Source organism: Dromaius novaehollandiae, chromosome 4, assembly GCF_036370855.1.
Source record: "Dromaius novaehollandiae isolate bDroNov1 chromosome 4, bDroNov1.hap1, whole genome shotgun sequence".
Taxonomy (NCBI): domain Eukaryota; kingdom Metazoa; phylum Chordata; class Aves; order Casuariiformes; family Dromaiidae; genus Dromaius; species Dromaius novaehollandiae.
The window spans coordinates 6,005,578-6,020,215 of NC_088101.1; the positions used below are offsets into that span (position 1 = coordinate 6,005,578).

Sequence of the window (14,638 nt, forward strand, 5' to 3'; positions counted from 1 at the left end):
CCGCTCGCATGCGTGGGCCGAGGTGAGCCAGCGCCGCAGGACCTGGCACAGGCAGACCTGTCTCACCACGGGCAGCCTTCTGCTCGACACCCCTCGCTGGCCCCCTCCCTTCCCGACCCTGCTACCTCCGCGGCCCCGGTCTCTCCGGGCGACCCGGCCCGTGGCAAGGAGCCCTTCCCCGTGGGGACCTCCCCACTCCGGGCTCCTGCCGTGGGCAGCATTGAGTTGTGCAGCACCCCTCGCTCACAGCTGCGGCTGGGGAGAAGCTCTGGCTCATCTAGGGGCTCTGCAGGACACTGCAAGCTGCCTGCAAGGAAGCTGCGGCCGATGGCAAAAGCCTGGATCCAAACTTTGGGCAAGGGGGCCTGGAACGAGGACCATTCCACTCTCCGCCAATGTGGGCGTTGCACCTAGTTACAGGGAAGCTCCCCTCCTCGGACCAGCCCCACGGGCACGATCCCCACGGCTCTGCCCTGCTCCGGCAGCGGCAACACTTTCCCTGCCACGCCGAGGACACTCACCTGCACCATGTCCTCGAAGCGGATGGGGGCCAGCTCTGCCCAGAGAAGGGCTCCCATGAGCTGGCCCAGCGCTCGCAGGGACGGCGCCTGCACACCCTGACACCAGAAAGGGGGACTGAGGCCGGGCACCCTGCGGAGACGCCAGCGCAGCCAGCGGCTGCCGGAGCATGGGGTGCCCGGACCTGAGCCCCCACCGAGGGGCAGCTGAGAAGGGCCAGTGCCTACCGGTGGGCATGAAGCAGCAACCGCCGTCTGCCCTCTCCTGTCCATCTGCTCGGGGCGACGAAGGCACACGATGCCCTGGCAGCACTGAGCCAGGAGGTGGCGGTTTTCCTCCCTGCTCAGACGGGGCTTCAGCTTGCTGCCAGCAGAAAAAAGGCACAGAAGACAGAGAGGCCGCTTACTAGCACTCTCCAGGCCGAGTCAGAGGACAACTGCCCTTGGCCCCATCGACAGCCCCAAATCCAGCACCCGCAGCCCCAGCCAGACCAGCCAGCTGCGCTGGGACATGCAGTGACTCCCACAGCCCCAGGGACAGACCCTACCTCAACTGCTGCATGGCCACGAGGGCCCGGGGGTGCACCGGGGACTCCTGGGGCTCTTCCTGAATCACCTCCTGCAAGTCACAGGCAGGCACACGCAAGGTGGGCAGCGGGCAGGGGTGCCGCAGAGCCTTCCCACCCACCCCGGCCAGGGGCTCTGCTGCCAGACCCTGCAGGCACCGGCTCCACCACCCCCATGGCTCCCACCAAGGCCCCGCAGGATGACGTGGCAGCTCCCTGGCGCCCGGACACACCACATTCCCCTGCCACGGCCCCAAGCAGCAGCACCCACGCGCCCCGCCGGCTGGGGATGTGGCTCAGGGCCCTCGGGAGCTTGCGCACTGCCCCAGGAGACCATCGGGCTCTGCACAAACCTGCCCCATGGCAGAGCCCAGAGCTCCCCTGCGCAACGTCCCCGGCTCTGGGCACTCACCAGCAGGGTCTGCAGCAGCTCCCGCTTGCAGCAGAGCTCAAACCTGGGGCCGGCGCCTGCAGCCTGGATGGCAAGGCTGATCTCAGTGACGCTCTGCACCAGGGAGAGCTTCAGCTGCGCATCCTGATCCCAGGGGAGAAAAACACACTTGGAGCTCTTCCAAGGCCCCAGGGCTGAAAGAGCAGCTGGGCTGGGGGGGATCCGCCTCCAAGCACAGCACAGGGACAACACTGTGCCCTCCGGGAGCCCCGCGGAACCCAGCTCAGCACCTGCGCCCCACCAAGGAAACCTCTCTCCCCTCCTGGGAAGGAGCCTCCCACGGGGAGGGGAGCAGCTGCCCAGCTGCCAGCTGGAAAGACCCCGCAGACCCTGGCCCACGGCAGCAGGGCGAGCAGCACTGGTGCTGGCTGTGACGGGAGAGGTGCGCGTGGCAAGGCCCAGGAGAGGCCGGAGCTGGCGGCACCCGGCCGGCTCTGCCTCGCACCCCGAGCACCCACCTGGCAGCCCTCTCGGTAGAGCTGCAGGACATTCGCCACCACGTCTCTCTCGACACGGACGAGCAGCTGCTCCCTGGGGGCGCGCAGCGCCATCCGGCCGTACATCACCAGCAGCGCAGCGCGAGTAGCGCGGGTCCTTCTTGCCTTGCTCTGCCGGGGGGTCGACGGAGAAGCACCGAGACGTCAGCCCGTGGCCCTGCTGTGCCCGGGACCCCGCGCGCTCCCGAGGCGGGAGCTGCCCCGCACCCGACCGGCGGCTCAGCTCCCCACGCACCTCCCGGCAGCTCCCCGCAACAACACCCCAGGCCCTTTACCTTCTTGCGTTTCAAAGTCCCCGTGAACTCCTCCACCAAGGACAAGGCCAGCTGGAAGTGGCTCTCGGCACAGCGGGACACAACTGAAACCATGCCCTGCAGCACAGCAGAAACGGGGAGTCGCTCCAGCCCCAACGCCCAGCCCTGGCTGACTCCGCTTTCCCCAGGGAAACGGCCGCAAACAGAACAGCAGCAAGGGCTGCAGCAGGGCACGCAGAGCCCCTCTGTCCCAGGGACATGCAGGGGACACGCGGGAAAGCAGGGCGACACGAGGAAACCTCACCTGCGCCTGCCACAGCTCCAGGAAGTTGGCTGCTTTCAGGTGCTCCAAGGTCTGCTCCTGCACGTGGTGGAGACACCCACAAGCTGCCAGGGCCGTGCCGAGAGCCTTGTACAGGAACCGCTGCAAGAGAAGAGGCCGAGCCCCGCCTGTGGTGACAGCCCGGCCTGGCCAGAGAGGGCCAGGCCACACTGGCCACACTGTGCCAGGACCTGCCGAGGCGCCTGCGGCACCGGCCCCACAGCAGCCGGCGGCCAGCCCGGCCCCGCCGCCAGCTCAGCACAGAGGGGAGTGCGAGCCCCTTCATGGGGAAAGAGAGCAGGCAGCAGGGAAACCAGCCCACGCGGCAGAGCACCAGCGCCAGCCCTCGCCCCGGCCTGAGTGTCCCCGGGCTCTGCCGCCGCAGCCCTCGGGGCGCGCGAGCCACAGCCACGCCACGCAGGGAACAAACCTTCTCCCAGGACAGGCGGGGAGAGCTGCCCAGCTGCCGGCTCAGCTCCTGGCTCAGGCCCACGGTCCAGGCCTCGCTCGCAATGAGCTCCAGAGAGGTTTGCAGGAACTAGGGCAGAGTGGGAGATGAAGCAAATGCCCCCCTGCCCTTGGCCGCGGCCTTTTGCTCATCCAAGTGGCCCTGGAGACTGCCGGGCAGAGCTCCCCCTCGCGACAGCCTGTCTCCTCACCCGCCCCTCTTGCAACCTACCTCTCGCTCTTCCCCTAATGCGCCACTCGAGGCCCCTGGGCTCGGTACACGCCAGAAGCAGGCGGTGCCACGGCATGGGGCCACGCTGGAGGCCTCTGCCCCAGCCTTCAGCTGCATTTGTGCTCAGCTGTGCCCCACGTGCCCAGAGCAGCTCCTCTGAGCGGGCAGCACCCACAGCTGGGGCAGGCACCGGGGGCTCGGGACGTGCCCGCACCGCTCGGTGCCCAAACAGGGAGCCCCCAGGTTGCTCCCACCACTTTTCCTGCCCCCCGTTTACCCTGTCCAGCAAGGGCCCCCACAGGGACGCTGTACCTTCAGCAGAAGGCTCTCCCACTCGGCCACGTCCAGGGAGCTCGCTGTTGTTCCTGCAAAGCCCGAGGAAGCAAAGCCCTCGCTGTTATCCCAGCGAGCACCACGGCAGAGCCCGGGTGTCTCCTTTGCAGTCTGATGCCCCAAAGCCTCAGGCCACCAGGCTGACAAGCGCCCGCAAACCCGGCACCGTTCCCTGCTGCCAGGCTGGGGAGCTGAGGGCATTTTGCTGCCCCCTCCGCCCCCAGCCTCTCCCTCCTGCCAGCACTTTACCTGCCAGGTGCTGCAGCAGCAGGGGGATGTCTGCGGCCCACTTCGCCCCCACGGCTCCGTGGATCGTGCCGGGGAGCGCCTGCAGCAGCTGCAGGGCCGCGGCTCCACGGCCACCGCCCGCGTGTGGAGCCACTGCCGCCACCACCTAGGCCAGGGCAGGAGAGAGATGGGCTCGCTCCTGCCCCAGGAGCTGTGGCTACCCTGCAGGCAGGCAGGTCAGCACTGCCCCGGCTTGCAGCAGGCAGCCAGTGGCTTTGCCCAGGGACTGCCGTGCCACAGGAGGAGCAGGAGCCCCTGACAGGCACCCTGCGACACGCTCCTGCCTCCTCCCGGGGCACCCGGCACCGGCCTCAGCACCATCTCTCCTGCCCTCTGCCCTTGCCCCAGCCACAAAAGTTCTTTCCCCGGGGCCCCGCTACTCACCAGCAGGCGAGCCAGCAGGGCCTGGGGAGCTGGCAGAGCGGCTGTGGGCAGAAAGAAAGGCTGCGTGAGACGCCCAGCCCCACCGGGCCCTGCCCGCCCCATGTCCCAAGCCCTCACGCGGGGCTGAAGGGGACCCCGGCCGCGCCGCCTCCGCACAGTCCCTGCCGGGCTCCTGCGCTGAACAGCCGCCGCTGAAGGCAGCCCCAGCACGGCAGGAACCAGCCCCTGGGCCCCGGCAAGAGCTGGGCGCAGCAGCGCCAGGTGGCTCTGCCCCTGCCCCTGCCCCTGCGCGGGGCTGGCAGGGGACGCAGGCACACGCACTGCCCTGCGCCCACCCAGCCTGGCACAGCGCGCCATGACTTTCTGCTCCCCACCTGGCTCCTCAGACTCCAGGGCCTCAGGCACCGCCTCCTCTTGCTCCTGCTCTGCCCTGTCCCGTCTCTCGGCCAGGCTGCGCAGGCAGCGGCAGAGCGGGACCATCATGCCCGTGTACTTGGCTGGCACCACGTACCACAGCAGCTTCGGCCACAGGAGCTGCAGGCAAGAACCAGGCCATTTGGCACACTGGCGTTTCCACCTCTCCAGTCCAGTTCCCCCATCGCTGCCGCATCTCCGGCACCGGCCCAGCCCCTCGGCCTCGCTCCTTCCCTAACTCAGCAGCTGTGGTCTCGCCCTGCCTTCCTCCTCCACCTTCTCTCCCTCTCGCCCGCCGTGCTTCGCACCCCTTTCCACCTCCCAGCACCAGCAAGTCCGGCCCGCAGAGCTCGCCCCAGCTCTTCTCAGCTGCGCTGGTGGCTAAGGTGGGGGGTCCCAGCGCACAGGTGGAGGACGACTCACTTTGGCCACCGCTCCGGCAGAGACATCCAGCGTGCCCAGCACGTGGGCGCACAGGCTCTGAACAGCCCTTTCTTCCCGCGCTTCCACCATGCTAAGCTTTCCTGTTGCCTGCAAGACAGACGTGGGAAACACCCGTCACTGCCCCATCCCAGACCTCGCGATGCATGCGACAGGGAGGCCGCTCCCTCCGGGGCACTGTGGCCAGCGGCCCTGCTGTGCCGGGCTCCCCGCTGCCAGGGACACCCACGGCAACATGGCACGGCCAGGGCATGGGAGGCAGCCCCGGTGCCACACTCTGCCCTTACCAGTCTGCCCGAGGCCCGGCTGAACTCGCTGAAGAGGTGCCCCACCACGTCCCACGCCGAGCAGCCTGGGGCACTGGAGCGCAGCAGCTCCCCAATGAAATGCAGCACTGCCCTCCTCACCTGCAGTCACGGGAGGCTGCAGTCACGACCCGGCCCAAAGCCCAGCGGAGCTGCCTTCGCCGTGCTGCAGCCCTTCTGGCTGGGCCGCGCAGCAGCAGCCCTCACTCCCTGGCCGCCAGCGGCCTCCAGCCCCGGGCCCTGCCTTGGCCTGTGGCTATGGCCTCACCAGGCTCTGCCCGGGAAAAGGGCTGCTGTGCCCCGGTGGCAGCACCAGCCCTGCCCAAACCAGCTCACCTGGGCCGCAGGGTCATGGCACACGGACTGCACCAGCTTCGCAAACAGGGGCAGCTTCTCCCTCGTGTCTGGGGCTGCAGGAGACAAGGAGAGGTGGGTGCTGAGGCCGAGCCCCGGTTCCTGCAGGGATTCGTCACAGCTCCCCGGCTTTCCATACACAGGCGGGACAGAAAAGCAGGGCCAGACTGCGCGTCAGAAGAAGCAGCAGCATCCCAGGGGGACACCATTTTTCCGGCCTGCCTTACTGACCGTCAGAGCGGACCAGAGCTTGCAGCACTGCCACGGCTGCCACGCGATCGGCCTTGCTCCCGTTCCTCAGCTTGTAGTAGAGGAACTCGATGGTCTCCTCCGGGCAAATTCGGGCTGTGGGGAAGAAATCACGCTTGGCATCAGTGAGCAGTGTCTTCCCACTCGGGCAGGTTCGCAAGAGAGCTGCTGGGACACGGCAGTGCGGCACCAGCTCGCCTCTGCTTACCCTGCAGCACCATGCAGCGGCACAGCTCTGCTCTGTGCTCTGGGCTGGGCGGCTCCATCTCATCGCAGAGCTGTGGGAACAAGGCACGTTTCAGAGAAAGCCGGATCGGCGGGGAGAGGGACAGAAAAGCAACCGCACTGTCAGCGCTCGTCTCGCGGGTGGCTCTGGGCACAGAGCCACAACCAGAGCCCTGAGCCCCAGGCACACGCAGAGCTGTGCAGCAGCCAAGGCTGCCCAGGAGCCCCAGGCCAGCGACGCGGCACCAGGCCTTACCTGCTGGTGCACAGCAGTGGCGATGGCCAGATGCCTGGCCCGGGGCACGCGGGTCTGAATGTCTGCCACAGCCCCCAGGAAATAGCCGAGACTCTGCAAGGGAGTGTGGGAGGGAGGGAGAGGGCGGCTGTCACTGCGAGCCACCCAGAAAGCGAGAAAGCAGCATCGCTGGGAGATGCCGCGGCTGGAACCCACTTGCAGGGAAACCCCAGCCCCGCACGGGGCTTCTGGCTCATCCTTCCCACAGAGCAGCACCGCGAGGTCTCTCCTCCACGCAGCCCTGCTGGGATGGCCTTTCCTGGCACACTGCCCCCCCTTGCACCTCTCCCCGTCACAGGGGCTGGACGCGGCCCTGGGCGTGAGGGCAGAGCTCCTCACACACTCCCAGCCCCGGGAGGCGGCGCAGCCTCCCCTCCCAAGCCACTCGCCCCAGCCACTCACCACTCCCTCCTGGCCCTCCCGCCATGCTGGTTTCTTCCAGCATGAGCCCAGAAAGCCCCGGGCCCCCGTTTCCTCGTTCCTGCTCCAAGGGACCTGGCTCCTTCCAGCACCCCACAGCTCCCCGACACCTCACGGCACCCCCATGGCCCCTGGCCGCGCCATGTCCCGCACAATGCCTCACCACGGTCACCCCAGAGGGGTCCCAGACTTCCCGATACTGGTGCAGCAGCCAGAGGAGATGCTCCCAGGCGTGCTCACGGTGCTCCTCCACATGCAGGAGGGCACCCATCATGGCACCCATCGCCCTGAGCACAGCCTGCTTGACCTGCCGAGGGACGGTGACACGCCGTGTCAAGGGCTGAGGGTCTCTCCAGCGCTCGCCTCCCCCAGACACCAGCCTGCCCTTCCCGCACGGGGGCTTCCCCTTCCCTGTCGCCCCTGGTGAGAAGGGCTCGCTGGCCAGCACAGAGAGCATTTCCTCCCGGCACCCCCAGCCTCCCCCGTCGAAAGGCCCTGGCATTCGGCCGCTTCCCAGAAGGCAGCCCCCAGTCCCCGGACTCCCGGCTCGGGGCGCTTTCGCGACCAGCCTGCTCCCTTTGGCCCCTCGCACAGTGCTGCGGACAACCCCACTGCTGCCCACAGCTGCGAGAGCATCAACACTCACCTCTTCCTCCTCGCAGCACCGCCGCTTTCTGCTCACGTAGCAGAAGAGCGGGTAAACGTGGGCACAGAGCTGGGCAGGCCCCAGGCGAGGGAAGGCACCTTTCTCCCCCTCGCGGAAGTACATGCTTATGCCGCTGCACCACTGCTCCAGAACTGCAGCACAAGAAGGGAAACAGGATCGCACCAAAGTCTCTGACTGGTGAAGACCTTGCACTGGCCCCCGGGCCTGCTTTAAGCCCAGGCCAGGCTCGCCAGGGCACAGGTTGCAAGGAGATCTGCCTTCAGGGACGCGTTGTGCCATGGTCTGAGACACCTGGATGGCAACGCTGCCTTGTTTCTCCCCTCTTCCGCCCCAGCACCACACCTTCTCCTCCGCACAGCCTCGCTCCCTTCCACCACTGCCCGCTGCAGCCCCGGCCTCCCCCTTCCCAAACGTCTGCCCCTCAGCACACGCTTGGAGGTTTTGGCTGTTCTTTCCCATGCTCTCCCTTCAAGGCCACCAACACAAAGCCAGGCTGCCCTCAGGGAAAGGGAGGAGAAGGGGGGGGAACAAAACTGGGCAGAGCTCGGCCAAAGGTAGCTAAAACTGGGAGGCAAGTGCGGGAGCAGAGAGAGCAGGCAGGGACCCAAGAGCTCCTCAGGGCACCTGCACCCAGCACCATCCCGGCCAGCCCACGGACCCCACCCCCGGTGGCACCCGCTGCTCCCGCACGTTGAGGGCACTTGGCGGCTGCTGAGGCTGGAGCTCGCCGCAGGCTCAGCCCTGCCGTGCCGGCCCCGAGACCCCGGCGAGGCACCCAGGGCCACCCCGATCCCTGCCCCTCCCCCTCCCCCTTCCCCTTCTCCTTCCCCTTCCTGTGGCCCAACCATGGACCCAAAACTCACCGCCGCAGACGGCGCACAGCATCCGGCCGCTCCCCACCTCGCTCAGCACGCCGCGCAGGGCTGACAGTGTCGTTGCCGCAAAGGGCACGCACTGCAGGGCTGCAGAGAGGGCAGGGGTGGGCGACCCTGTCAGCCAGAGCCGCCTTGGCCCGCGGGCTCCATCCCCCGGCAGCGCTGCCGCACCAGGGCCAAGGCTACGGGCCCGCGGGGCTGTGCCAGGGGCAGGGGGACGGGAGAGCTGCCGCAGCACTGGGAGAGGCCCCGGCACGAGGAGGCTCCTGCCAGGGTGCCCGTGTGCCGGCCGCCTTCCCCGAGGTGCGTGGGAAAGCCCTGGGCACAGCGAGGGCGATGCAGGGCAGAGCCTGGCGTGTTTGGTCTCTGGCGGGTTCCCTCCAGCCCAGCCCAGACCGTTCTGGGCAGGGGCAGGAGTCCCGTCTCCCGCCCGGCACCCGCTGCAACCCACAGCAGCAGGCTGGGGGGGCCGTACCGTAGCGTGTGGCGAGGTTGCGCAGGGTGATGAGGACAAACTCCTCCGACGTCTCCTCCAGGGCCTTCAGGTGGCCCTGCAGCGCCGACACCACGTCGCACAAGTGGGAGCGGGCCAGCGCCACCAGGACATCACTAGCCGCCGTCCTCACGGAGGCCGTCCCACCCTGGAAGACAGCAGCTCGCGTGTGGCAGGAGCACGACCGGCCGTCTCCCACGGCTCGGCCTCCAGGCAGGACACACAACCCGTAACTTGACTCCGACCGTCCCTCGCTCACAAACAGCCCCGCGGCCACCTCTCTGCACAGCCCCGGGCCACCGCCCCAACCCCCCGCCAGGACAAGTCCCAAAGGCTCTCCATAGGACGGCCAGGCCGGGCGCCGGCGTCCGGGGTCACCCTCAGAGAGAACAAGCTCACCTGGGCCACTCGCAGGTCCTCCAACGCCACTGCTATCACTCTGTCCACCTCAGAGCTCTGCAGATGGCTCTCGTCGCCCCACAAGACGCTCTCCAGCTCGCGGTAGGTCTCCGCTCTGCTGCCCTGGGGACACACCGCACACGGCAGCGATGGGACATGCCGCCCCGCAGCAGCTCCGCCACGCTGACGCCGCGGACGAGCTGCCGGTGCCGCTCAGCACAGCCGTCGGGAGCGGGCGAGAAACCCAGCACTGGGATTTCCTGACCCCGCCCCCAACCCCGGGGACACCGCCACCTCCTGTGGGAAAGGAGGGCACGCGGGAGCCTCCGCCCAGCACCACCGGCAGGATCAGCGTTTTGGGATGAGGCGCAGCAGGAGGGCAGAGGTGCCGCTGGGCGAGATCAGCCTGCGGCACTCGGGGAAGCCAGGGTGCTGCGGGGAGCCCTCAAACCCCACGCAGCCCCGCAGGACGCCCCCGCCTCACCTCGGCGTCTTGCAGCCGGTTCAACAGAGAAGTCACCACGGTGGCAAAGGTAGCGATGGCCACAGGGACAGACCCGGCCGCCTTGCCACCGTCCTCACCACGCGCAGGTCCCGACTGGGCACCTACCCAAGTGAAGAAACCTGGAAGGAAAGCAACCGAGGGTTTGCATCGCTCCAGCAGCCGCAGGGACGGGCCCCGAGTCGGGCAAACGTCTCCCCAGCCGGAGCATGGGCCCGCAGGAGAGGCCGGTGGAGCCGGCTCTGTGCAGCCTGGGGAAGAGCAGCCCGGGGCAGCTTGGGGCTGGCCCCAAGCGCGTGACCCTGGCTCTCCCTGTGCCAAGAACATGGGCACCAGCAGGTCCCTGTCCCCCCCACCAGCGTGCTGGCAGGCGTGGTGCTGAGCGCGGTGCCGGTCCCCACCTCGGAGCGCTCGCAGCACCCCCATCGCGGCAGGACTCCCTATACAGATGTGCTGCTCCACCAGCACCTCCTCCCACGGGAGCCGCGAGCCACTGGGCCAGCGCCGGCCTCGGGGAGGGGGGAGACCCACAAGGGCCACTGTGACACGCGGGGGCCCCAACGCCTCACAGAGGGCTGCTGGCAACGTGAGGCTGGGGGGGGCAGGCACCGGGGACACACCCCCCATACACACCCCCCAAACGTGGCACTGTCCCACAGGCTCCAGCGCTCGCGGTCGCTCCTCGGCCCCCAGCCCTTTCCAGCGGCGACTGTCTCCTGCCGTCACACAGGGGCAAGTGCTCCGGCAGAGAGGCCCTGGGAGCCAGTTTGCGCCATTGCTCACACAAGCACCTGGTCATTCGGTCGCCTAGAAAGCCTCGCTGGCACCCGGGGCCTGACGGCATCGGGCCACAAGCTGCCAGGTCACACAGGCTGCAAAGCTGCTCTCCAGTCCCCCGGCCAGCCCACAACACAAGCGTTTTGTTTAGATGTAGCAGCACTAATTCATTACAAGGTCGTGGAATAAAAGCTGGTGCCAGGTGGAAGGCAACGTTATCGCCCTTCCCTCCGGATTTAGGAGCTGCGTCCCTGCAGCCTCGACGAGCCTTCTGATAGACCCGGGCTCCCTGGGCTCAGCGCTGCACAAAGGCAAAGCAAAGCTGGTCTTTGCCCCACAGTTCTTGCAAGAGTCCATACTTTAAGAAATTATTAATTACACAATCTAAATTTAGAACTGATTCACTTCTAATACAACTCAGATATCTTTATATATTTTTAACTTTAAAGGTTGAACTTGTTCAGCTTTCCACGTCTCTTGAGGTACTGCTTTCACTTAGGTGTAGTGGGTCCAGGAATCAATTCCCTGCAGCTTCACAGCAGTATTTGTTGTCAGCAGTACAAGATACGGTCCTCTCCGTTTTTCTCTCAACGGCTCATCCTTCCAGGTTCGAAGACACACTCGATCTCCCGGCTGCAATGAATGTACAGGTGAATCTAAAAGCACGGGAGATCTTAACTGGATGTACCTGCGGAGAGAAGGAAGAACCTTTGCCAGAGACAAGAGAGAATCCCTTAAAATTTGATCCCCCTTAATGTGCATTGGAATTGCATTTCCAGTTAAATTTACAGGCTAAGGTTCAGCATACAGAATCTCAAAGGGACTAACTTTCTCCCTACCCCTTGGGGTTATTCTGAGTCTTAATAATGCCCGAGGGAAAACATCAGTCCATTTCATCTGAGTCTCCTGACACAGTTTCCCTATCTGTCTCTTCATTGTTTGATTCGTTCTTTCCACTTTTCCCCTGGATTGTGGCCTCCAGGGGGGATGTAAATCCCATTTAATTTGCAGTATTTTTGAGATTTCCTGTGCTATTTCTGCTATAAAATGAGGTCCCCTATCCAAAGAAAATCCTTCTGGTACCCCAAATCTTGGTATGATTTCTTTTAATAACATTTTCACTACCTCCCTTGCTTTATTGCTACGGCACAGCAAAGCCTCAGGCCATCCTGAAAAGGTCTCAGCAATTACCAACAAATATTTATATCCACTACAGCTTGGTAATTCAGAAAAACCAATTTGCCAGTAATCCCCGGGCGTGAAGGCCCTTTTTACTTCCCCTGGCAGGGAGGGGCTTCTTCTGACTCTCGGGATTATTTCTAAGACAGAGTTCACGTTTTTGTGTAATACCCTTTGCAATTAGGAACATACTAATTCCCACAGCAAACCTTGTAGCTGTTTCAGCCAACGCCTCGGCTCCCATGCGGCTACTAGCGTGTATTTGCTTCATCAGCTTCTTCGTTACCGGCAAAGTTCCCACACATTGTCCAGTAGATGTTACCCACCATCCTTCGGAAGTCTTTCTGCACTTCAAGATTTCTGCTAATTTATTTTCTTTTTCAGTGTATACGGGAATTTCCATTTTTAATGTTCTCTCTGGAACTGATGCTGCTACTGACACGGACAATGCTACCCTTTTTGCAGCCTCATCGGCCCTTTTGTTCCCTTGAACTATGTCAGTCTGTCCAGATTGGTGCACTTTGCAATGCACTACTGCTGTTTCTTTGGGTTTATTAACTGCTTCGAGTAGTCCCATAGCCTGGTGCCCTCTCTCAGGTACCTAAAGCTCAAATGGCTTTGTTAGGTTTGGAAGTCCTAATGCGGGAGCACTCAGGAGAGCAATCTTGAGTTCATCAAATCCTTTTTGGCGCTCGGGAGTCCACTCCAGCAAGTCTCCCAGCCCCTTAACAGCTTCACAGAAAGGCTTTGCCGTTAATCCAAAACGAGGTATGCAGAGGCAACACCACCCGGCCATTCCTAAAAAATCCCCTGAGTGCTCTTTTTGAATTTGGGGGGGCCATTGGACAAACCGCTTCTTCCCTTTCAATTCCTGTCAGCCAGAGCCGCCTTGGCCCGCGGGCTCCATCCCCTGGCAGCGCTGCCGCACCAAAAGCAGCTAACTGAAAGCCCCTGTTTCTGGCCCCCAAAACACAGGCTTTAGCCTCTGCTTCCAACCGCAAAAATGGCGCGCTAAGCCTCTGCTGCTGATGCAAAACCACAGGGCTTCAGCCCTGCTTCTGAGCTCAGAGACGCAGGGCTTGGGCACCTGGTCTTGGCTCGAACACACAGCCTCCAGCCCCCAAACCCGCAGGATGTGGCCTCTTTTTGCACACCCCAAAACAGACGACCTCCCCTCTGTTTCCAAGTCCCCAAAAGCATGTCGCGGCCACTGGTCCCGAGCCCAAGCCCACGGGACTCAGCCCGGGCTCCCAGCACCAGGAGCAGCCGGGTCCCCCCGCCTGCCCCAGGTCTGGCCCCGGAGCCCCGGGCTCGGCCCCGTCTCACCCCCCCCGGCCCCGTGTGCGGGTCGGGGCAGCAGCAGCGACAGCAGCCCCAGCCCGGGCAGTTCCGGGCGGCACTCGGCAGCTCGGCCGGGGCGGCCCCGCGGGGGGAGCAGCGCCCGGGCCCAGGCCCTGCCCGGCCCCGCCCGCCCGCCGCAGCCCGGCAGCCCCGGCCCGCTCGCAGCCCCAGCCCTGGCTCTCCCCCACGTCCCCTCCCCCGCGGCCGAGCCCCCCCCACTCCTCAGCTGGGGCCGCCGCCCTCCCCGCCCCCAGCGCCACGCGGGGCGACGGAAGTGGGACGGAGGCACCAGAACGACGGCAGCCGCGACGGACCAAACTGAGCTTCTCGCACGCGGCGGCCCGCGCATGCGCCCTGGCACCGCCCCGCCCCTGAGCTCCCGGCTCCGCCCCCACCCCCGAGAGCGGCCCCGGCCCGGCCCCGCCCCCGCACTCCGGGCCTCAGAGCGGCCCCGGCCCTGGCAACGGCCCCGCCGCGGCCTGTGTCACGAGCCCGCCGTCCTCGGCCAGGCCGCGCGCGCTGCAGGGGACTTGCCGGCAGTGCGGGGCGACCGGTGGGACGTGCCGGCAGTGCGGGGCGACCGGTGAGTCCCGCTCCCCCGCCGCGGGACCGGGCTGCCCGTGCCCGGCCCCAGCGCTGCGCCCCCCCCGCACCCGCGGTCCTGCCATGCCCCTGGGGAGCAGCCCTGCCCGCTGCCCCCTCGGGGCCCCTCTCAGTGCCTCCCAGTGCCTCCCAGTGTCCCCGGAGTCCCCAGGCACCTCCCAGTGCCCCCCAGTAGCCCCAGTGCTCCCCGCACCCCCACTTGCCCCTCGGTCCCTCTGCTCCCCCTGGGGCCCCTCCCAGCCCTAGTCCTAGTCCCACCCCATCAGCCCTCTCACTCCAGTTCCCCCTGGTCTCCCCGGGCAACTCTGGGTGCCCCCTCATTTCCCCAGGCACCTCCTGGTATCCCCCAGTGTCCGCAGTATCCCCAAGCACCTCCCAGTGCCCCCAGGGCCCCAGGCTGCTCCCCCTGCCCCCATCGCCCCAAGCACCTCCCAGTATCCCCAGGCCCCCCAGTGTCCCATATGCCCCCAGGCACCTCCCAGTGCCCCTCAGTGTTCCAAGTGGCCCCACTGTCCCCACTTGCCCCTCGGTACCTCTACTCCCCCTGGGGCCCCTCTCATCCCCAGTCCCACCCCATAGGCCCTACTCACCCCAGAGCTCCCAGTGCCCCAGGCTGCTCCCACTGCCCCCGTCACCCCCAGGCCCCCCCTCACCCCGCTTTCTCCACTCCCCTGTGTCCCCAGGCAGCGCCACACTGCACCAAGGCCACATCTGGGGGGTGGCAGGGCCGGGGCCGGCGCAAGACCCCCCACAGAGCCCCACACGGCTGGCACTTTCCCTGCGAGGACGCAGCTTTATTGATCTCCT

The 14,638-nt window shown here is 65.9% G+C and overlaps 2 protein-coding genes across 2 annotated transcripts; both read right to left on the minus strand.

The window, feature by feature from the left end:
• Positions 1–785: 785 nt before the first annotated feature.
• LOC135328185 (maestro heat-like repeat-containing protein family member 2B) lies at positions 786–2,065 on the minus strand (the record flags this gene model as incomplete). Its single annotated transcript, XM_064510673.1, has 4 exons — positions 786–882; positions 1,067–1,137; positions 1,497–1,619; positions 1,994–2,065. Coding segments are annotated over 4 exons (363 nt in total), but the record flags the coding sequence as incomplete, so codon positions are not given.
• Positions 2,066–2,340: 275 nt separating this feature from the next.
• On the minus strand, positions 2,341–4,394 carry LOC135328186 (maestro heat-like repeat-containing protein family member 1; the record flags this gene model as incomplete). Its single annotated transcript, XM_064510674.1, has 6 exons — positions 4,293–4,394; positions 3,870–4,014; positions 3,600–3,652; positions 3,039–3,146; positions 2,591–2,710; positions 2,341–2,403 (listed from the first exon to the last, which is right to left on the minus strand). Coding segments are annotated over exons 1-6 (591 nt in total), but the record flags the coding sequence as incomplete, so codon positions are not given.
• Positions 4,395–14,638: the final 10,244 nt, after the last annotated feature.